The sequence below is a fragment of the Danio rerio genome, chromosome 14, assembly GCF_052040795.2.
Source record: "Danio rerio strain M-AB ecotype USA chromosome 14, GRCz13ab, whole genome shotgun sequence".
NCBI classification, from domain to species: Eukaryota; Metazoa; Chordata; class Actinopteri; order Cypriniformes; family Danionidae; genus Danio; species Danio rerio.
The window spans coordinates 11,557,747-11,582,196 of record NC_141034.1 but is presented as its reverse complement, the minus strand read 5'-3'; the positions used below and the strand labels follow the sequence as shown (position 1 = coordinate 11,582,196).

Below are 24,450 nucleotides of genomic sequence, written 5' to 3'. Positions count from 1 at the left end.
CTCTGGACCGAAATTTTAAATATGGAGCAATCGCTCGCTTTTTAAATATCTAATCATCTTGTTTAATACCGCCCCTTTTCGCAGAGCCGTACGACAGAATTTCGCAAACTCAAACTCTAGTGTGACCGCAGCTTTAGATCGTACGAATTCATACGAATCAGCCACTAAATCAAAAAGTTACGAATTGCCGAGAGATTGCGTTGGAGATGCGAAATCTCTATCCAGCTTATTCCAGCACAAAATTTCTGATTTAAAAAATATATATAGATATTAAAAATGCAAAACAAACAAGGATACCAAAGATTTTATTTCATTATCAGACAAAATTTTAAACAATTCATAATTTGTACCATTGAAAAAACAACACCAACAAACACGTAGTAAACAGAGTTAAATTAAAGGGTTTAAACACAGTCAAGGAATGCAATGATCACCCTAAGATTAGGGTCAGTGCAAATGAAACAAAAAGCATTGGCGATTCGGAATCCTCATAAATGAGAACCATAAGACAGGCATGTCAATCATGTATGAATACGACTACAGTATCTGAAGAGGGCGAAACAAATTGAACTCGAACACAGAATAAGCTTTCAAACAAGTCCGCTTAGAGAAATATTGAAAAAGATTACTTGCCTGTTTACAATACAATACAATACTGCTATCCCATTTGTATCTCCTTTTACACTAGAAGAAAAGGATATTTTGCACTAGCACCTCACAAGGCTTTGTGGGTTTATGGGTTTTATGGTAACACATGAATCATATATTAAGTTTTACACAATAGAAGTCTTAATCAATACTGACCTCCAGCAGTATCTTGCTAAATATATACAGACAGAACTATCAAAATGCTTATATTGCATAACAATGCAAAAGAAAGCTTGTAAATCCAGACCGCACGCTGTTGAGAAAAACAGCCACAGTCTGAATAAGTCAATAAGGAATAATAATGGAAAAAAAGATTAATAATAGTGTCCCCAAAGTCAGTGATACGCTTATTACTGTGGATAAATGCATAGGGTTGATTTCTTACCAACTGAAAATTGGCCTGGAAATTTGTATTCAACATGTCTGTGTCACATTTCACTTTAAAACATATCAAAAAATATCTAAAAATGAAAATTCAGCTCGTGAAATGAACTGCAGAGTGCATCATAATCAAGAAACATATTTTACCTAATATTATTCCCTGCATTATTTACCAATTGATTCCCAAGTTTTCATTTCGGGTTTTTCTGTATGCCTTATGCTCTTTGTTATAGTGTATCTTAATAATAAATACAAGTTTTTAATTAAAACAAGCGAAAATAAATAACACAAAAATGTATAAAACATTTCTAAACAACTTTAAATATAAATTTAAAATTAAAGGAAAGCCAATTATACACCAAAATTACTTTTTGTTTTGAGGTTGAAATGTGATCTGAATACAATCATCCCAGATAAAAAAAAAAGCAAGAAATACCTCCAACTGAATCTTGATATATGATATTTCATAATAGATGTGTCCGTCAGTTGTCATCAAAGCATGATAATACACAATCCAACAGGTCCATGACATCTGAAAATGCCAGTGATTGTCCTGTGGCTCTCCTTTTCATAAACGCTCCGCAATATATTTGTTAACAGTCAGCACAACGATCGGCACTACAAGCAAAATCCTCACCGTTCCCAATATAATAGGCTCTCTAAAAACATGCTGTTCTGGAATGATCCAGGATTTGGAATGCAGGCGTCTCGTTCAAGGATTGGAGCTTCCTTAAACCGCTCTTGATGCTAAAGTGAATTAAGGGTCCCACTAATAAAATAAACAAAAAAATCTTATTAAGACCACTTTTATTATTATATATAATAATAAAATATGTTTTTGCTAGAACTACCTTTTATGTTAAATGCTAGAGATGTATGATTTTATATTTAACTCACACTTGAGACAATTTTCAAGTAATAGCACATCCCTGTTAAAATAGAACTTCAATAATTTTGAGAAATCATTAAAGGAACACTCCATTTTTAAAAGCTTTTTAGAAATAGGTTCATTTTCCAAATCCTCTAGAGTTCCACAGTCTAGTTTTATCATTGTTTTGATAAATTTAGCCAAACTTATAAAGCATAAATCATTAAATTGGATAAGCCATTAGCTCAAAAAACAAAAGGTTATGGTAATGTTGAGCATTCATATATAAAGCTTGATGGTACTGTAGTTACATACCAAGACTGAATGAAAAAGAAAAATGTTTTTTCTAGGTGTCTACGCACTCACTGGCCACTTTATTAGGTACACCTTACTAGTACTGGGTTGGACCCTTTTGCCTTAAGAACTGCCTTAATCCTCCGTGGCAGATTCAACTAGGTACTAGAAATATTAAGGTGCATATTGACATGAGAGCATCACGCATTTGTTGCAGATTTGTTGGCTGCACATCCAAGATGCGACTCTCCTGTTTCCACCACACCCCAAAGTTGTTATATTGAATTGAGATCTGGGGAATGTGGAGGCCATTTGAGTACAGTGAACTCATTGTCATGTTCAAGAAACCAGTCTGAGATGATTTGAGATGACATGGCTTGTTATCCTGCTGGAAGTAGGCATCAGAAGATGGATACACTGTGGTCATAAAGGGATGGACATGGTCAGCAACAAAACTCAGGTAGGCTGTGGCGTTGACACAATGCTCGATTGGTACTAATGGGCCCAAAGTGTGCCAAGAAAATATCCCCCACACTATTACACCACCAGCAGCAGCCTGAACCATTGATACAAGGCAGAATGGATCCATGCTTTCATGTTGTTGATGCCAAATTCTGACCTTACAATCTGCAGAAATCGAGACTCATCAGGCCAGGCAACATTTTTCCAATCTTCTATTTTCCAGTTTGGGTGATCCTGTGCGAATATTAGCCTCAGTTTCCTGTTCTCAGCTGACAGGAGTGGCACCCGGTGTGTTCTTCTGCTGCTGTAGCCCATCTGCCATAAGGTTAGACGTGTTGTGTGTTCAGAGATGCTCTTCTGCGTACCTCAGTTGTAACGAGTGGTTATTTGAGTCACTGTTGCCTTTCTATCAGCTCGAACCAGTCTGGCCATTCTCCTCTGACATCAATAAGGCATTTGCGCCCATAGAACTGCCCTTCACTGGATATTTTCTTTTTTCGGACCATTCTCTGTAAACCCTAGAGATGGTTGTGTGTGAAAATCCAACTAGATCAGCAGTTTCTGAAATGCTCAGACCAGCCCGTCTGGCACCAACAACAATGCCACCTTCAAAGTCACTTAAATCACCTTTCTTCCCCATTTTGATGCTGGGTTTGAACTGCAGCAGATCGTCTTGACCATGTCTACATGCCTAAATGCATTGAGTTGCAGCCATGTGACTGGCTGATTAGAAATTTGCCCTAACAAGCAGTTGGACAGGTGTACTTAATAAAGTGGCTGCTTAAGTATACTCTCATTCTGGAGAAATAATCAACAGACTTTGTTGCCGGACCATGGCTGCAAAAGGATCAATAATATTACAAGCTGCAGCCATGATCCGGCTACGAAGTCCCTTGATTATAAAGCCAGAATGAAAGTATAGTTCCTTGGTCTTACATACAGTATGTAAAGTATGTTTGATGGTATGGTAAGTTAACATTAAAACAATAAACTAATAATGGTAGTCAATCAAAAACAAATAAAGTCATTGGCCAGAAACAAAGTACAATAAATTAACTGTTTTCACAATATATGAATAAAAAGGCAACTACAGTGTACTCTGACCAGACTCATCCCCACCACTTCTACTTTGAAGCACTTCCTTCAGGGCAGAGATTGTGTACACCATTGGCTAAAAGAACATGCATAAAAGGAATTCCATTGGCGGTGACTGTTCTAAACCAAATCCTTAGCTGAGGTATGTCTTGCAGATTAGTGTGTGCATGTTGTTGTCAAGCTTTAAGTAGGAAAAGTAGGAAAGTTATTTAAACAAGACGCTAACGGTCTAATAGGATTCAATGATTTATGCTAAGCCAAGCTAAAAGTGCTTCCTCCATACCCAGAGTTTATCTATATGGATTAAAAAATGGTAAAAGTGAACGATTTAACACTAGGTGACACATAAATCAAGCCTACATCCAAAAAAGTGGAGTGTTCATTTAATGTGCATAGTAATAAAATACCAGTATGACTTATGTTATATCTATAGAGAGAGGGAAGTAGCCCTAGCTACTGTGTTTTTGAACAACAGGTAACATGTTGTTTTATTTATTAGAGTGTCAAAAGCTGTTGTTTTGAAATACTACACATCTTTACACATTCTACATATAATTCTACATATAGCTAGATTGTTTTAGTGGTAGTGTTAGTGCCTTCACCACTAAAATCCATACTCACCGTGTAGTCATCCTCTCCATTGATTATGATTCAGTCCTAATAAGGAGTGAAGATCCATTTTCATCTAAAAAAAAATGTTATTAAATAAATGTTGGGAAGGGGGTGAGTCAATCTAGTGTTTAAAATACAAAATAAAATATAAAATACATATATAAAACACACACATGTGTGTGTGTGTGTGTGTGTGTGTGTGTGTGTGTGTGTGTATATATATATATATATATATATATATATATATATATATATATATATATATTTTTTTTTTTTTTTTTTTTTTTTTTGCAAAAACCTCTAAATCCACCAACAAGGTGGTACAAGAAATTGTAATTAGTTGATTACAATGCAATTAAGATGCAATTAGAGATCCTTTTACCAAACATAAAACACAAACCATCAGAAATTTAAAATATCTGTTGTCATTTCTGATATTTGGGATTTGGATTTAATGCAAGTAGACCAATGTAAACAAGCTTGCTAGATTTCAATAATGTAGAGTAAAATCATTGTGAAGCATCAATATCTGTGCATAGCTTAAATTAGAAAATAAAACACAAGGTAGGCCTACTGTGCAAACAAAGAGGATGTCTCTCAGAAGCTGTCATGTTTTCATCCTCACTATACTTAAGATCTTAGTTTCTTTTTCGTCTCTCGTTTATCCTCATAGTATCCATGCGAAATAAAAGAACGGCATCTTAACCTTATCTTTCGTGAAATGGGGTTGCCGTTTAATGTAGCTATAGTAAATCGGACCCATTTAAAGTAGCGCCACTGCACAACCAAATGTTATAAATGCATGCTACACTTCCGACTGTACAGTGCGTTTTCTTTTTCTTATAATGCACAGAGTTTTGAGGTAAGGGACATTTTCATTTGCCATTCACTGACAGTCGAAAAGGCTCATGCAGTTCAACAAAATTCTTCTTTTTGCAAAAAACAAAATCTTATTCTGGAGGTTTTAAATTGCTGGGGTCAAATTGACCCCAGTGGATTACAGTTGTTGGCAGATTTTAGGGTAACAGGAGGGTTAAAATGAACTGAAACAACACAAATATTGAGTTTTTTTTTTGCAGGGATAACTTAATTGTTTTATGTTTAATACACTTAAATCCTTCATGTTGTCCTAACACAAATCGATTGTATGGAACCACACAAGTTCCAGTAGATTGATCCTAGTAAATTGATCCATCAAGGCACAATTGAATTCAGCAGGATTTTTTTAATATATATTAAAAAGAAAAAAATGTGAAATTTATCAACATTATAAGTTAGCCCATCTACCCTTAGGTCATGTTGCATGTAACATTATGCTGCTGGGTATTAATCAGCATACATCATGCAATGTTTGAGACCATCAAAAAGACACTAGTGATGCAGAAATATGAATGGTCATGCATTAAATCTATTCATATCTATGATTTAGCGGCTTATTTATTTTAAGTGACTTGCAGACTTAGATGCAGACTACCTGCACTTTCTTCATCTGATCCACCATCCTCCACCCATTTTTCCTCATTGGCCAACAATGGATTCTCGGATTCACGCAGGGTCCTCAGTGGGAAATAGTGGCCATCCCCTTGGCTTTAAAACAAGCAGAACACATGGACAATATTTTTACAGACACTAAGGTGACCAGATTAATAAAATGAAAAGAAGAAACATTACAGAGTTAAGTTGTCAAAATAACACTGACATTTCACTTAGAGTTTTTTTTTTTTTTTTTTTGTGACTTATTATTAATCAAAGATAACAGTAAATATAACCACTGGACAAGGCAAATCAATCAGAGCAGTGTTATAGCATTATTCTGACTTTTAAACAAACTTATCAGAAAAAAGCATAAATTTAATTGCTTTTATTTGTAGTTTTTAAATTTCCTTTTCATATAAAGGTGCACTTTACATGGTGTGATGGTAGAACATTCGGGGATGTTTCCAATAATGTCTCACATCCTTTATCAAGCTACATACAAAAGTACTACTTTCATTTAAGACTGAATAGTTAGCATGTGACAAACTTAAATACAAATTAATTGTGTAATGGCAAAAGACAATGAGGTAATAACAGCACCGTTCTGATCCAGGGTTGCATTTCCTGAACAGTAATTACCACATTACACTGGAGATACTAGGTAGCTATGACTGCTTGCTAAACTGTGTTGCACATACTGCGTTCAAACCGCATTGAAAATAACTATTGGAGTTTAATGCCAGCTAATTTCAAGACCAAAATAATGTTGATTTTAAATATTGCTGACCAAAATAATTGCTATAAAGTGTAAATAATGAAAATGACATTATTAAACTGAACTGAATCTGTTTTGAACTAACTAGAATTACATTAACATTCTATTATCTTATATGCTAAATATGTCCCACGAACGAAATATCGATTGAAATCAATTGATCATTTCGTGTTTATCCATGTATATCATAAATGCCCATGCACGCTTTATAACCAGAGCTTCAATCCTCTTATCAATTGAGAAGAAATAGAATTATTCATTCATTCATCAATTTTCCTTCGGTTTAGTGTCTTTCAGAGGTCGCCACAGCAGAACGAACTACCAACTTTCTGGCATACGTTTTACACAGCGGATGTAACTGCAACCCAGTACTGGAAAACACTCAAACACACTCATTCACACACAACGGCAAAGTTAGTTGTAATGTCAATCATGTAATTCACCTACAGAGCATGTGTTTGGACTGTGGGGGAAACCATAGCCCCCAAACCCACGCAAACACGTGACTCAGCCACGGCTTGAACCACTGACCTTCTTGCCATAAGGCGACAGTGCTAACCACTAATCCATCATGCTGCCGAAATGGAATTAAATGTATATATCTATGAAATGAAATATACTGATTTTAATGAATGTTATTTTACATATTTTTCCTTAAGCATTCCATATTTCATATTAAAGAGAGTTCACATAAAATGAAAACGTATTCACCCTCAAGTGATTTCAAATCTTTTGGATTTTTTTTCTGTTAAACACAAAAGAAGTTATTTTAAAGAATGTTAGAAACCTGTAACCACTGACTTTTATAGTAGAAAATACAAATAGTATGGAAGTAAATGGTCACAGGTTTAGCTTTATTATTATTAATATCTTGTTTTGTGTTCAACAGATGAAAGAAACTCAAACAGGTTTTTCGGCAAGAAAGTGATGAGTAAATGACAAAACGAAGAGTTCAGATGCAAAAGCCGCTAAACGCCACTTCCGCCAAAAATGAGATGACATTGAGTGAATGCTTTAGGCACGTAGTACACCATCAACAAATAAATTAGCTTCAAATCATCTAAATCGAAGCGTCAGCGTATTCAGAAATAACAGTTTGTTGGCGAAAGCCTCTAAACGCCACTTGCCTCTGACAGCAAAAGCCACTATATCCCAAGAACCAATCAGAAGGCACGAATCAATTCATATGTTTTCAATGTGGCAGCGTGCTGATAGTTTTATTCCGCTTCCGATTAAGATTTTCAAAGACGGAGTTTGATGAACTGGATGAGCCTGTCTGACTGTCAGTGAATGGCATATAAAAACGTCCCTTACCTCAAAACACTCAAAGCATTATAAGAAAAAGAAAACACACTGTACAGTCGGAAATGTAGCATGCATTCATGTTTTTTTTTGCGCAGCGACGCTACTTTAAATGATTTACTATACACTAAACGGCAACTCCATTTCACAAAAGACGAAGTTAAGATGTTGTTCTTTTATCCCATGTGGATGCTATGAGGATAAACAAAGAGACCAAGACCTTGAATATGGTGAGAATGAATGAATTAATGAATGACAGCTTCTAAAAGTGTCTGAGATGCATCCCCTTTTTGCCCAGTAGGCCTACCTTGTGTTTTATTTGCTAATTTAAGCTATTTTTAAAAGATAAATATAATGTATAAAACTATATATTATTTATATAACTTCATAATACCAATACGTCTGATAAGCTTTTTATATTAATGGACAATGCACAGATATTGATGTTTCACAATGTTTTTACACTACATTATTGGAATCTACCAAGCTTAGTTTACAATGTTTGCATTGCTCTACTTACATTAAATCTAAATCCTAAATATCAGAAATGACAACAGATTGTTAAGATTTAATTAATGTCAGTTTTAATGTTATTGATTAATGCACTTAATTGTCAGATTTCATTTAAACATTTTCATTCTGATTTTTCCCTGGTTTAAATCACAGTGGAATGAACCGCCACTTACTTGACAGATGTATTTTTAATTTCAGATGGTTTGTGTTTTATGTTCGGTAAAATAATCTCTAATTGCATCTTTAGTGATTTTCAACTAATTACAATGTCTTGTACCAACAGGTGGATTTAGAGGTTTTCGCATAAAAAGCTCAAGTGGATTTAGCTAGTTCTGACGCAAAAGAAAACTTACCTTGTTAAAAAACAAAGAATTAACTAAAATGGCGTTTTTGAAAAAAAAAGGTATTTTATTTACTAGCTAATAACCTTATCATTACATATAAAATGAAACTTCTAAACCTCATCAGAGGAGCCTAATAGAAACTGCTCATTTAAAAGGAAAGAGGTCTGACAGATTTAGAGGGTTTTGCATCTGAACTCTTCAAATGTTTTGGGCGCTTAGTGTCATTAGTTTGATTAGGGTCATTAGTTTTATTTACTTAAAGTGAGTAAACCTACTGCTTTCATAGCAATTAGTTGACTTAACTTAAAGTGAGTAAACTCAATGACAGAAATTAAATAAATTAATTATGTGCATAAATAAAAAAATTGAAAGGGCACCGATGATGAAAATCAACTTTTGTAAGCTATATGGACAGAACTGTGTGGGTATAGTGTATCCACAGTCATATTGGAGTGATCCAAATTCTAGTGATTTTGAGGCCCACCTCAACGTGACATAGGAGTGTGGTTTTCCCCACCCACCAAATTGATTGACAGGTGCAATGTCTCCATAGTAACATAGTACACGTCCACAGAACATTTTTTGCAAAGAAACTACAAAAAGTCAACTTAAACCCTTTAAGTCAACTTAATTGTTCCAAGTTACAATGGGTTTACTCACTTTTTTTAAGTAACCAACCACTTCTTACAGAGTGAACTATTTCTTTAAAAAAACTATGCAACAAAGCAAGGCTGTAGTTGCAGAGTTTTAGTTTCACACAAGTTTGTGATACTATTCGCAAATGTTCATAGAAACTATGTCTTTGGCAAACAAAGAATCTAACAAAATGGTAACATCAGAAAGTGTGACCATAGTTGGCTAATAATGCTTTTGGGAAATGCACCCCTGGCTAAGTTCTTCATAGCGAAAGTAGTGGTGCATGACCAAGTAATCTGCGTAGCTTGTAAGCTCCCTTTGTTAATTTAATAGTTAAATAAAATCACTAGATTTTCACTAATCACTAATTGCTTAATAAACAATAACGTAACTCGCGGCTGAACTATCATAGTACGATGCAGGGGCGCCTGCAGGATTTAATTCCAGGGTACGCACAAATTCAGCACCGCCCTGCCCCTTCCCCCAATCATGTCAAGAAACACTATCATGCCAAACCGTTCTAAGAACACTTCAGTACGGTTACAATTGTTTTTTCACTGAGCTTGCAAACAGCGCGGCATGACTACAAACTGTTCTCAGCCCGGAATTCTTGGCACGGTTAGACAACCGTGCCGAACTGTGCCAACAGATTCTGTGTGTTGACATTGTGGCTCTGTTGCCGAGCTACGCTAGAAGCGCGCTAGTCATCAGACATCCACAAGTAAAATACACTACATGTATCGTTTGGGAAATGAACGATGTAGTGACGAGTGTTTCCCAAAACTCGTAGTTTCTCAATCGCAGATCCATCGTTTGAACCACGTTAGTTATAACGTAAAATGCCCATAATGATGCTCTAAACAGGGTGAAGTAACAACTTCTTTAGAGAAGAACCCCATAATTACTTTGTGCAAATTATATTGTTTTACATGCACACGCATTTAAAAAAAATCCAATATTAGTTTTAGTAAAAACCTGGACTCGCTTTCCATATTAATTGAAATATATGTAAGTGGCTCATATAGAACCAATGTTTCCTTTAGAAATATTATTAAGAACATTACATATTCTTTTCTAAAACATAAAACCATTTACAATAGATAACACCTATTCTAATATCATAAATAAATCATATAAATAAATAAATAACGCAGCTATTTATTAAGAAATGAAATGTAATATTTATTATTTATTAGGAAATTAAAAGAAATACTTTAATAATAATATTACTAATATTAACGATGATGACGATTATTATTATTATTATTAAGTAGGACATTGTTTATTTATTTATTTTAAAAGTCTACTTTTACAATTTGACACACATAAACCACTGCAGAAATGTGCAAACCAACAGGCCCATGCATATACAGTACAGATACTTAATAAATAACCTACTATAAACTAAAAGCATTAACGTATGCAATGTTTTTTTGTTTTCACAAGCTTTGGAGACGTAACATAAATGTATATGAAAGGTATAGCTTTCGTCATGAGCCACGACATAACGTTCCAAATGGCATCAATGTTATTAAAGTGCACTGTGAAGAAAGCTCAATTGTAAACATGAAGTAAAAATACTTTGAAAGCAAATTACACCTAAGAGAGATGACTTTTTTTATTATTATTTTTAGGGGTTTTCACCCCTATCCTATTTGAATAGGACAGTGGAGATTTTTACAGACAGGAAATGTGGGAAGCAGAGATAGGGGAAGGATCAGCAAAGGACCTCGAGCCGGGAATCAAACTCGGGTCGCCGTGAGCACCTTGGTGCTATGTGTCAACGCACTAACCCCTAGGCTATTGGCGCCGACAGAGAGATGACTGTAATGCTTTTCTATTTTTAATCATTCCAAGTTTAAATGTTAGAATGTTCTAAATGAGTAGGGCATAGGGGGGATAACTGGGAATAGAACACAGCCAGGAACTATGTTTCTAACTAAAGCTCCAGAGGTGTGGTTTCAAGCATTGAAGTTTTGCGACGCAGTTTGCGAATGTTCGTTGGAACAACAGATTTAGGAAACACCAAACTAACAAACTATGTTTGTAACGACAGAACTTGCGACCTTAGTTGGCTAACGATGTTTTTCGGAAATGCACCCCTGGAAATCAGCTACTAGTCAGGCCTTCTATTACATGTTGAAACACCTTTAGGTAGGAACAGAAGCATATGACTAGGTCACCAAAAATACAGCATACTTCATGGTATAGTTGTTGTTTATGTGAGACATACCACACCACATACCATACCACTGCTGTTATTTGAAAATGTGTATACATTGATATTTTCATAGTCAGCGTGTAACAAACAGTCATTGAGTGTAACCAGTTGTGACATCAGCTCACCTTGTGAATACTGGAATAAACCAGAGCTTTTTATGCTCCCCAAACACCTGCCGGAGGTTTTTGTTGAGCCCGACATTAAAGCCATTTCTGTCAGGCCCGTTCTGAAACACTGGTGGAGAAAATGCCTCTGGAACAGGAACATTCATAGAGGTTATACAGCTCACTCCACAATTATGAGCCACATAAATGACATCTGCTCACCAATGGTTAAGATAGAACACCAGAGCAAAATGGACTAAACACCAATAAACTGTTTTTAAAATACAATGAAAGATAATCATGGTATGCAGTACAAAAAGAAGGCTTCCTCACCTAACGTTGATCTGTTTTTAGCCACTAGCCAACAGTGGTATCCAAACAGGAACATGAGACTAACAAAAAACATGAGAGCCACAAACAACAGGAAAAGCACATGGAATTTGGCTGGCCCGTTGGGAAGATCACCCTAACAAAAATAAATGCAAAAAAATGCAGGTTTAACAAAATGATAATTGCTTATGTACTCCATATTAACACAAGTAGCTCAAAGTATTATCACGATCAAACCTTGTAAAGACAATTGCGATGCCAGTAAATTATAGTATGAGACTGAGCATAAAAGAGACTTTTTACAAAAAAAAAGTAAAAATAAATATAATAAAAAAATGACTAAATGGCAATAAGCTAGAAAATTTGAAAGTTGTTGTCTCTGATTTGTCAGGCATCGAATATAAAAAAATATATATTTTATCAGACCACTGTTTTTAATTAAGTGCTAATCAGTAATATTATTTTATTGCCTTCCCTGGCTTTTAATCTTTATTGTGAATTGTTGTTGTGATACTATAATTCTTATTATTACGTTCATTTTTATTTTACTGTCTTAGAATGTGTGTTTTTGTTTTGTTTTGTTCAGCCCTTTGGTCAGGGCCAAATTAAAGTTAAATGTTCTTAAAAATAAACTTTACTTACTAATAACTAGGCCCACACGGAATCTGCGCGTGCAGAATTCCTCAGATTTTCCACAGATTTTCTGCAGAATTCCGCAGATTTCTGTAGATTTTTAGCTCATTATTAATTCTGTTTATTTACTTGAGTAAATGTTTAAATCTGAATTTATTCAGTTTTTATTCAGTAATTTATTACTTTTTATTTAATATATTAAGGTTTTATTTATGATACTCCGCTGGATACTCCCAAAATAATTCAGCAGAAATCCGCAGATTTTTACCAAAATTCTCTGCAGAAATAGCAAAAAATGTCCGCAGATTCTGTCTGGCCCTGCTAATAACAGGTTTCCCGTTCTGTTGTGCACCCATATTTTTACTAATATACAAGGTCAGAGGGCAGGATTTGTAAATGGAATTAAATATTGTACCTCCACAGTTCTTTCATATTAATCTATTAAATGTGTGCTTTGCACTCGAGGAGCAATTTCTCTGATTAAAAATGAGCACATACAACCATTTCTGCAAAACTTTTTACTTACCTACAATATAGATATCAGAGAAAAATCTTATTAAATCAATGCACTCCAAAGCACAATTAAAGATATAAAGTTATAAGTTCCCAATCTTTTTTCAGGTCTGGAAATCATTTCTTTTCTATTTGATTCCCTTATATTCACAGGTTTTACATAAATCTAAAGGTTTTATGATTAATAAAAAACTTTACATAAATGAGCTTTAAAGAGGACATATTATACCCCTTTTTACAAGATGTAAAATAAATCTCTGATGTTCCTATTGTGTGTATGTAATCATTTGGCTCAAAATATCCCACGATTCATTTTTTATAACTCTTTGAAACCGCCCCTTTTAGGCTTTCATCTGAACTGTGCCATTTTGGCAACTGTCGCTTTAAACTCAAATGAGATTGTGGTTTTTCAAAAGAGGGCGGAGCATAGAAGCAGATTCAAAACTCTAATGGCAAACAGCTGCTTCTCACTCAGAGCTGTATATGCTAATGAGTAAGAGATCGCCAATAATAGATAGGGCTTTCACCACTCTGATAACATTTACAAAGAGAAAAATGTTAAAGTGTTTCTAAAGACTGTTTTTATCAAGTCTGAATATAAAAAAATTGAATTAATTAATTTTTACCATTAGACGCTGGCTATATTCACAGAGGCCCAATACTGATACTACCGCTAAGCCCTTCTCCTACCCTTAACCTTCGTTTTGCGTGTTCACGTGAAGAGGTAGGTATGTCCCAATTCTCTTTAGCTTGAAGATGTAGGGCTAAGTGAAAGGGCTAGATACCCCTTCAAACAAAGATATTTTAAGACCATGCTCGAAACCAAAGGGTACAAAAATTAATAAGTTTTTTTTTGTCATTATTACGATTTTTTAAACAGACAAGCATATGTTTTAATACATACATAAGGGCGTTTGTGTTTTAAAATGATTAAAAAAAAAAAACACTAAATTTTGGTATCTATAATCCCAGATAACTCCTGTATAGCAGTCCCACAACATTCCGTCGTTCTATGACACTTGGGAACAAAAAACGAAAAGGGATTGGGCCAGAGTGTCACCACATAACTAAACCCCTTATGAAATTGATTTTTGCATAATAGGTCCCCTTTAAAGATCATTTTGGCCTTGCTGAAACTCACCACCCAGAACTTGAGGAAATACTGAAACACTGTCGATGCGATGAACACACAGTAGATCATGGAGTAAGACAGGAACAGTAGAAAGAACTTGTAGTTGGAGAACCCGACACAGTTGTTTACCCTTAAGAGTACATAAGAAAAAGATAAGTAAGAAAACAAAATGATTATGTACTCTATATTAACACATAAAGAGAGCTCAAAGAATTATCACAATCAAACCTCGTCAGAAAAGCGTAATGGCAGTAAATTATACACTGAGCAGCCACTTTATGATGCGAATCTCCCGTTCTACCACATCCCAAAGGTGCTCTATTGGATTGAGTTCAGGTAACTGTGTAGGCTATTTGAGTACAGTGAACTCATTGTCATGTTCAAAAAACCAGTCTGAGAAGATTTGCGCTTTATCCTTCTGGAAGTAGCCATCAGAAGATGGGTACACTGTGGTCATAAAGGGATGGACATAGTCAGCAACAATACTCAGGTAGGCTGTGGCATTGACATGATTCTCAATTGGTACCAATAGCTCAAAGTGTGCCAAGAAAAAATCCCCCACACCATTTCACCACTACCAACAGCCTGAACCACTGATACAAGGCAGGATGGATCCATGCTTTCATGTTGTTAATGCCAAATTCTGACCTAACCATCTGCAGAAATCGAGACTCATCAGACCAGGCAACGTTTTTCCAATCTTCTATTGTCCAATTTTGGTGAACCTGTGTGAATTGTAGCTTAAATTTCCTGTTCTTAGCTAACAGGACTGGCACTCGGTGTGGTCTTCTGCTGTTGTAGCCCATCTGCCTTAAGGTCTGTTGCGTTCAGAGTTGCTCTTCTGCATACCCCGGATGTAACGAGTGGTTATTTGAGTTACTTTTGCCTTTCTATCAGCTCAAACCAGTCTGGCCATTCTCCTCTGACATCAACAAGGCATTTGTGCCCACAGAACTGCCACTCACTGGATATTTTCTCTTTTTTCGGACTATTCTCTATAAACCCAGAGATGGTTGTGGGTGAAAATCCCAGTGGATCAGCAGTTTATACTCAGACCGGCTCGTCTGGCATCAATAACCATGCCACCTTCAAAGTCAAGTAATTAAATTTCTTCTCGATTCTGATGCTCGGTTTGAACTGCAGCAGATTGTCTTGACCATGTCTACATGCCTAAATGCATTGAGTTGCTGCTATGTGATTGGCTGACTAGGAATTTGTGTTAACGAGCAGTTGGACAGGTGTACATAATCAAGTGGCCGGTGAGTGTGATTTTTAAGTTGTCTTTGATTGATCAAGCAACAAACATTTTATCCGACCAATGTTTTTAAATGAGCCCTAAATAACTGGGTTTCTATTCTGTAGTGATCATCAGATGGACATTTTACTAATACACAAGACCATAGAGGAGGATTTGAAAATGGAGGTGAATATTGTTCATCCAAAGAAAAATACATCAAATATCCAACAAGTTTTTGTTCATCATGAGTTAAAAGTAAATGAACAGCAACAAAGGACTTAAATCATAATATAATAATATTCTCCATTTACCATGGACAGTGGTGATCCATCTTCAAAACACATCTATAAAAAAACAAACAGGAACATAAAACCATTAAATGAGACACAGCGAAATCAGGTTGTGTTGTCTGACTAAATCCTGCAACTTTAATTAAAATAAAGGCTTTGTGTAAAGAGATCTATTTTCAGGAACAGGGGTTGGTGCAGTGCTTGACTTACGTTTCACAGACGGAACAGTGGTGACAACGGTCCGGCTTTATCACCTGACAACGATCACAGAACCTGATAGCTGAAGACATGGAGATAAAGAAGATCAGCTGTCCATGTTTACATCCGATCGCATGTTTAACTGGCAAACATTGCCATTCAAAGCATTCTGCAAAAATGACTACATCTTTGCAGCTGCTGTGGAAATGTACACAACCATGACAGATGGCTGGGGCATCATAGCTACTGCCCTCATTACTGCCAATTACATCTTGTGTTCCACGTACCTCCTGACTGAGCACGTGTGAAGATGGGAAGTTTCTTGGCGATATCAACAAGAATCTGCTTCTGAACCTCTGGTCTCTCCTCCATCTCATATCGCTCTTTATCAGTGTATGACAAGTGAAACTAGAGCACAGAGAAGAAAAATGCTTAGCAGACATATTCTGTATGAAGAAACCGAAACCTGATATTGAAAAACGATCAGTTTTTTTTGCAATGTCACATTTTCAAGACAGTTGAAAATGTTGTTAACACTTTATGGTCCATAAGTAATGTATTTACTAAAATAAACCATGTATAAATAATCTTGTAAAGCATTCATTAAACATAGTTCAACATTAATCAATGTATTATTAAGATTATTTTAAATTTACCTTAAATAAGATTACCAAACATGAATAAATATCTTAATGTAATATTAATAGTTTGTTCATGCTAGTAAATATAATAACTCTCATTAATTAAAGGACCATTATTTGAAAGTGTTACCAAAATGCATTTCAGATACATATTACTTTTAAATATTTTCAGTGTTTGCATTTTGCTGGACAACAACAGAAAATCAAGTTATTTATTATTAACTGTTTTAAGAGAATGCATTTTGCATTTAAATTACCAAAAAAAGCTTTAAATATAATAATTTTTTAACTAAACGATACAATAATTTTCTTAGACAGTACAAATAGGACTACTGAATATAGCTTATCAAAGTTTTTGGCTAGATGCAAGTAAATCATGTAACATTCTGCAGGATCTTAAAAGGATAGTTCACCCAAAACTGGAAATCATCTGTCACCATTCACTCACCCTAAACTTGTTTTAAACCTGTTTGACTTTCTTTCTTCTGTTCAACAGAACAGAAGGTATTTTGAAGAAACCAGCTTTTCAACCAGATTTTCAGCTTATATTTACTCCCAAATTATCTTCTTTAGTGTTCAATAGAATGAAGAATCTAATTAAGGTTTTGAATGATTTGAGGGTGCATACATTTTCACATTTTGATTGAATTATCCTTTTAATCTGCCCATGGTTGGATTCATTTTATTAAACAAATGAAAGAAACTGCTTTGGTGATTAATACAAAACACCAATATAGTATAGAGATATTGCTGTAAATTCACTGTAATATTTGGGAATTCAGCAATTTATGCAGATATTTTGCAAACTAGTAGTGCGATCTAAACCAAAGTGGCATAGTTGCATATAATAGACTCAGAATAACAAGAGTTAGGAAAACAAAAACAAAGAACAAGTAGACATTTCCATTCCGGTTCACCACAAAAGCCAAACATTTGAAGTGTTGACTTGGACAAAATGAGATCACCAAACTTGAATACAAGCTCAATCGGAGGTCACTATAAAAAAAAGTAGTGGGGTTTGACCACATGGTGGCGCTACAAAATAGAAATAAATCATTGAAGCAACCGAGGGACCACTGGTCTGACTTACTCAAAAATCGGCTTCCAGTGTATCTATCCAAGATGGCACCCGAGCCAGAACAAAGCAATACTGCATTTAACTTAAGTGTAAGCTGCAGTATATTGTAAAACATTTTGCACATCCTGAACAGAAACTCAGATATTTGAGTAAATCGGGGGAGCGGATATAAAAAAGCATGACAATGTTTAAAAGATTCAACCAACTGGTTACACTACAACTATTAAAAAGGTTGAAAATTCTGTTTTGCTATGTAGATTGACTTCAAAAATATGTTTTGTTGTATTTTTCAAACTGTTTGAACTAGTTACAAATTTACTAAAGAATAAATACTGCATTTGCCTTAAATAGCTGAAACTCATGACTGCTTGCAGCTAAATTTCTCTTTATTTATTGAATATGCCAGACAGAAATGAAACATTGTTATCAGACTTTTATTATTTTCATGTTCATTCTTGTAAACCAAAGAAATAAAGATGACTATTGTGCCACGTGTATAATATTACTGCAGAAAATGTTGTTTGGATTTTTTATGGTCTGCTGAAAATAATTAGTTTATTCCAATAAATTGCCTTTGAATATGTAATGTATGACCTGTGAGAAGGGCTATGCCACCTCAGTTTTTAAAAGCAATTGTTTACAGTTAAACAGAAGTTATTCCCATAATAAATACAAAGCACTATTAGTTGTAGAAATTCTTTTGGATAAACACAGAACTTGAGATATCAAATCATAAGCACCTTTTTAGTCGGTGTAGATGGTGGAGTAAAGATGGCCTTCCAATATGTCCAACAGAACATTATAAAGCACACATGGAATATCAACAAATAGGTCACTGTGGAAAAAATGACACATTGCAGTGAAGTTAAACACTGAACTAGAATCTCTAGAAAAGAACAGATGTTTACATACTTAGTCAACTAAGATGCCTTTATATATCATTTTCACTTAGTTTTAGTAAACTAAGATGCCTTAATAAATCATTTCACTTAGTTTTAGTCAACTAAGATGCATTAATGTATCATTTTTACATAGTTTTAGTCAACTAAGATGCCTTAATGTATAATTTTCACAATTTTAGTCAACTAAGATGCCTTTATATAAGTTTTAACTTAGTTTTAGTAAAGTAAAATGCCTTAATAAATCATTTCACTTAGTTTTAGTCAACTAAGATGCCTTAATGAATTATTTTTACATAGTTTTAGTCAACTAAGATGCCTTAATGTATCATTTTCACAGTTTTAGTCAACTAAGATGCCTTAATATAATTTTTAACTTAGTTTTAGTAAAGTAAAATGCCTTAATATATCATTTACGCATAGTTTTAGTCAACTAAGATGCCTTAATATATCATTTACGCATAGTTTTAGTTAACTAAGATGCCTTTATATATCATTTTTACATAGTTTTAGTCAACTAAGACGCCTTAATGTATCATTTTCACAGTTTTAGTCAACCAAGATGCCTAAATATATAATTTTCACTTTGTTTTAGTCAACTAAGATGCCTAAATATATCATTTGCACTTAGTTTTAGTCAACTAAGATGCCTTTATATACTATTTTTACTTAGTTTTAGTCTACCAAGATTCCTTAATATACAATTTTCACATAGTTTTAGTCAACTAAGAAGCCTAAATATATAATATTCACCTAGTTTAAGTCAACTAAGATGCCATAATATATAATTTTCACTTTGTCAACTAAGATGCTTTAATTTATCATTTTCACATAGTTTTAGTCAACTAAGTTGCCTTAATATATCATTTTCACATAGTTTTAGTCAACTTAGATGCCTTAATAATTTTCACTTAGTTTTTAATTCCTTCTTTCTTTTTTTTTAAATCCAAAATCATATTCAGAATATTTATTGTCTAATATGCAATGGCAAAGTGAAGCTAAAATTCCAATAGATCACTTACCCCTCTCCAGATTATTGCTGAGAGTAACTGAAAACAGATAATCAGGGTCAATGTCGTGAAATATGATGAAAGTCATAATATATATTATGCTATCAAATGCTGTTTAGTCTAGGTAGGCAGCTCACTGAGCTTTGAAACACTGACCATGTTAACAATCCTCTCTTAGAGGTATTTAAACGGTTTTGGAAAGATAAACAAAAACAACCTCATATATTTAGTGTAATAACAACAAAAATATTATACATTTGCCAATATTTGCGGATTACACTTGACACTTCCTTATTACAGGCGAACAACAAACATTAGTTCCATTAAACAAACACAATATCAACAGAGAAATCTTACCAAAGCACAATTCAAAGACATACGCATAATAAGACCAGAGAACCACAGATGAAATTATGATGACTGGAATCCAGGAAAAAATCCTTTGACAACATCTGAGTGCTCTCGACAGAGCCATGATCAGTCCGATCGGACATCTGCTAGTAAGCCTGCCTATCCAAACAACAATCTCTCTGACATCAGCTAAAACCCCTGGCAAATAACCAATAAGCGATCTATTCTGGCATCCGCTAGTACGCCTGCGTGACAGCTAAACCGTAGCATGTTTGTTCAGTGTTACCATTGTTATCATTTTGCAAATGAGAGGAAAAAAACACGTATCAGTTCTGTGAGAAATGTTGGACATACGAACCAGCATTCAGGATATAAAATACAGTCATTATCACTATAATGTGCCTTTGATATCCCACAAGATTGAATCAGTTCTATATGAACATGAAATAATGCGAAATAATGAAATTCTGATGTTTTATTGTGTTTGGTTAAAACCTTACACACATGCAGGAAGAATTGTAAGTGTTATGATATGTTTTTGTCAATTTTTGCCATTCTTTCATTAATTCATTTATTCTCACACACTTTTCCGGGGCCGGGTCGTGGTCTTAGGAGAGAACCTAAAACTTTTCTCCCCCAAGACACTTCCTTCAGCTCCTCCGGGGGGATCCCAAAGCGTCCCCATGCAGGCCAGCCGAGAGACATAGTGCCTTTAGCATGTTCTGGGTCTTCCAGTGAACTAAGGTAGGCGACCAGGAGGCATCCAAAACAGATGCCCAAGCCACCTCAGCTGACTTTTCTCGATGTGGAGGAGCAGCGGCTCTACTCCAAGCTCCTCCCGGGTGACAGAGCTCCTCATCCTACTTATGTAAAGGGGGTGCACCCTGCCACCCTGTGAAGGAAACTCATTTTGGCTGCTAGTATTTAAGATCTCATCCTTTCGGTCATGACCCAAAGCTCATGACCATATAGTGAGAGTAGGAACAGATTGGCTGGTAAATCTCAGCAAAAAATCTTGTGTGATTTCTTAATTAATCAATAAGAGCTAGTTAATATTGTTTGAAAGTTTTACAAAATATTTTAGATCTTTGGTTGTATTTTGAAAAGAACGTGCAACGATTGCATATTTTATTGGCAAATAAATGTTTTGTCCATTATTTCATTAATATGAATAGACATTTTCCATAATCTATAAAGTTGTGTTGGTAAAGAGGCACATTATCTTTCTGAAATTACATTTCATAATCACACTGCAATGTGACTTTGAATTTGTCCATGACAGGGTTGACACAATTTGAGGTTTGTTTACTTTTTTTTTCTGCTTGCATTTTTTCTGCTTGCATTTCAATTCTAAGAAGAGCTGTGACTTGACCAACATTAATTTCCTAAAGCCTATCTAATTAATACAACAACTATGTGGTTAAATCAAAAATCTCAAACTTTTTTTACATTTTTTTTTAAAATTTTGACATCTTAAAGGCACCTTTCTGTGCGTATGTGGAGAATACTCTTAAACTTTTTCATTTTTGTTTATTTTATTATTATTATTACAGCAGGTGACATGGTGGCTAAGGGGTTAGCAGAAAGAAAGTCGCTGATTCGAGTCTGGGTCAGTTGGCATTTCTGTGTTGAGTTTGCATGTTCTCCCTATGTTGGCATTGCTTTCCTCCGAGTGCTCTGTTTACCATACAGTCCAAGGACATGTGCTATAGGTGAACTGAAGAAACTAAATTGGCCATAATGTATGTGTGAATGCGAGAGTATATATGGCTATTTTACATTGTTTGGTTGCAGCTGGAAGGGCATCCGCTGTGTAAAACATATGCTGTGTTGTAAAAAAATAAATGTGTAAAAAAGAAGAGAAGAACCCAGTCCAGGAGACTCGAAACAAGCAGAATTCCTTTATTGAGACGTGTTGGTTAATCTGCAGTCATACAGCGTCTTTAAGATGTCCATGTGTATGCAAGAGCCTACTAGAGGTCCGCAGTCTGCAAGTTCTTTCACGAGTCTCTCACAAGTCTCTCACAAGTCTAAATTAAGACAAAGATGTCCTGTCTATATTGTCCTTTTAGGAGGAGGGGATATGGCTAAACAAAGCATGCAAATTAAGAGTTGTGTTCGGCAGGGTAAACTGCTTTTTCAGGCCTGGTCTCATGTTCTGGAAATAGAAACCGCCTGACCAGTTGATCGAAAAGAGAAAACAATAGACACAACCATGCTGTGAAACTGACAATTTGCATTACTTTGGCTTAGCCTGTAGTCAGAAAGACAAAAGGTTAATGTTCCTCCTACCTGGGATGTTAATGAAATGATATAATTAAAACCGGAGAATATAACTTTTTAGTTATACGTAGATTATTGTTCATTTAAAATTAGATGATATAAATTTATATTTCCACAGCTGGAACATAAGTTAATTCCACTGTGGCAACCCATGATAAGCTGAAGGAACATGAATAAATGAATGAATAAATACAGCAGAAAATTTTCAAGACTAGAAAATCTAAAGGTAAAAGAGATATTAATATATATATATATATATATATATATATATATATATATATATATATATATATATATATATATATATATATATATATATATATATATATATATATATATACAGTATTTGTAATATTTTGCCTGAGGCATTCAGTTTTAAATAACTTTTTATATAACCAACTGCTTCCTAAACTGATTTGTAATAATCTTCAAATGGTCAAAACATATTTAATCCATTTATCCTGTAAAACAATCCATTTACCCTAAATGGAAACAATTTAATCAATTATTCAACCTGCTTTCCACATCATGCCCTATGCCTTCTCAATATAAAAAAAACAGGCACTTTAGTTTCCGTGCTTATTTGTGCTAAATATGTAAATATTTTATGTAACACTAGATCCACAGTGTAAATTTCAACCCACTTCATTTGTTTATTATGCAGCAAGCAGTTGCAGAGAGTTACACTATTACAACTTTACAAGGATTATAATATTGGTTGGGTTTCTGTTTATTGCTCTAGTTGATATTAGTCATTCTGAATGTTAAATGAGCAGTAATATTTCCATTATATGGAAATAAAATGTTTAATGTCTTCATATTGTCTTGTTAAATATTAGTCTAACTTAATAGAATTACTTCATCAATAATCACTTAATCTATTTTCCATATAACAAGTTAGCATTTTATCTGTCATAAATTTTCAAGTAAAATATCCTCATTGATTAACTTAGAAGCCTTGTGGTTCAGTTTTCTCTTTGTAAATTGGATGTGTATAGTCCTTATATTGTAATAGCTCATAATTTTCCTCTATTTTAAAAACAATCCCTCTTTTTTCTTTATTCACTAATATTATCTAGACTAGGGGTGCCAAAACTTTTTTGTATGAAGGGCCAAAAGACAAATATCGTTTAGAGCTATGGGCCGAAGGTAAATATACCAAACTATACATTAAAGTTGCCATGGGTAATTTCCTAATTTATTTCATAATATTTCAAAATAAATAGAAACCATTATTTTAAATCGTATGAATAATGCAGTATAACTTTTTAAATGATAACTTATTGCCATAGAAACATAAACAATCGCATTTATAACACAGTGGAGTTCAATGATGAAAAAAATTAGTTAGGCAGAACCTGCCTTTGACTTGATTTGCTCACCAAAGTCTCTGGATTGTCACATGACAGTATAAAATCAGATTCATTTACACCATTTAATCGAAACGTTTATTTTAGTTACTTTTAACAATAAAACAAACAAAGGATTACAATAAATTTGAAACTATTCCTGTCATATTCCATCCCTTCTTAGTTGGGCTGGCAGGCTAAATCAAAAGTTACCATGGGACAACTTTGGCCCCCATGCGCTAGTTTGGGCATCTCTGATCTAGACCAAACTTTCTTGGGATTCACCCAAACTTTTTAGCCCACAACCCCCCAAAAAACAATGCCAGTGACTCACAACCCCCACATTCCTTGGAAGTGATTAGAAATATACAAATGTTGCACATATCAAGGCCTATATAGACACAAGCATATTCACAACACAAAAAAGTGCTACAGTTTAACAACTATACCTAATAAGTTTTAGTCATGATGACTGAAATGATGGCTGATGGATTTTTATTTGCACGTTGTTTCTTTTTAATGTAACTATTAACTGCTATTTTTTATCTTCTGTGGGTTATGGATAAAATGTGGTAATTATAATAATTAAAAAAAAATGTATTTAACTTTTGTAAATCATCAAGTGACCTCCTATCATTGTCCCACGACCCTATTTTGGGAACCACTGATCTAGACCAGGGATTTCAACAAAAAATGCTCTCTTTGCCTCTCACTGCTTGTTGTTGTTCTGTCAAACAAACTTAGATAGTCATATTTTTCTTCTTTTTATTTTTTT

At 34.4% G+C, this 24,450-nt stretch overlaps 1 protein-coding gene and 2 long non-coding RNA genes across 5 annotated transcripts in view; 1 reads left to right on the top strand and 2 right to left on the bottom strand.

Annotated features, from left to right (window-relative positions):
- Positions 1 to 24,450, bottom strand: part of LOC147840776 (uncharacterized) — a 1,215,461-nt gene that overhangs the window by 754,988 nt on the left and 436,023 nt on the right. The window lies entirely within an intron of this gene.
- On the bottom strand, positions 289 to 20,208 carry zdhhc15b (zDHHC palmitoyltransferase 15b). 2 transcript variants are annotated; one of them, XR_015506921.1, is made up of 12 exons: positions 20,050 to 20,208; positions 19,705 to 19,731; positions 18,524 to 18,618; positions 16,352 to 16,472; positions 16,077 to 16,146; positions 15,888 to 15,920; positions 13,024 to 14,469; positions 12,065 to 12,709; positions 11,753 to 11,879; positions 5,835 to 5,947; positions 4,370 to 4,433; positions 289 to 1,798 (listed from the first exon to the last, which is right to left on the bottom strand). XR_015506921.1 is itself a non-coding variant. In NM_001077781.1 (12 exon segments), coding segments are annotated over 11 exon segments (999 nt in total). In that variant the 5' UTR covers positions 20,168 to 20,180; the 3' UTR covers positions 289 to 1,798; positions 4,370 to 4,392.
- On the top strand, positions 13,026 to 18,288 carry LOC147840778 (uncharacterized). Its single transcript, XR_015507186.1, has 2 exons — positions 13,026 to 14,681; positions 15,019 to 18,288. It is a non-coding gene; the product is annotated as an uncharacterized LOC147840778 (long non-coding RNA).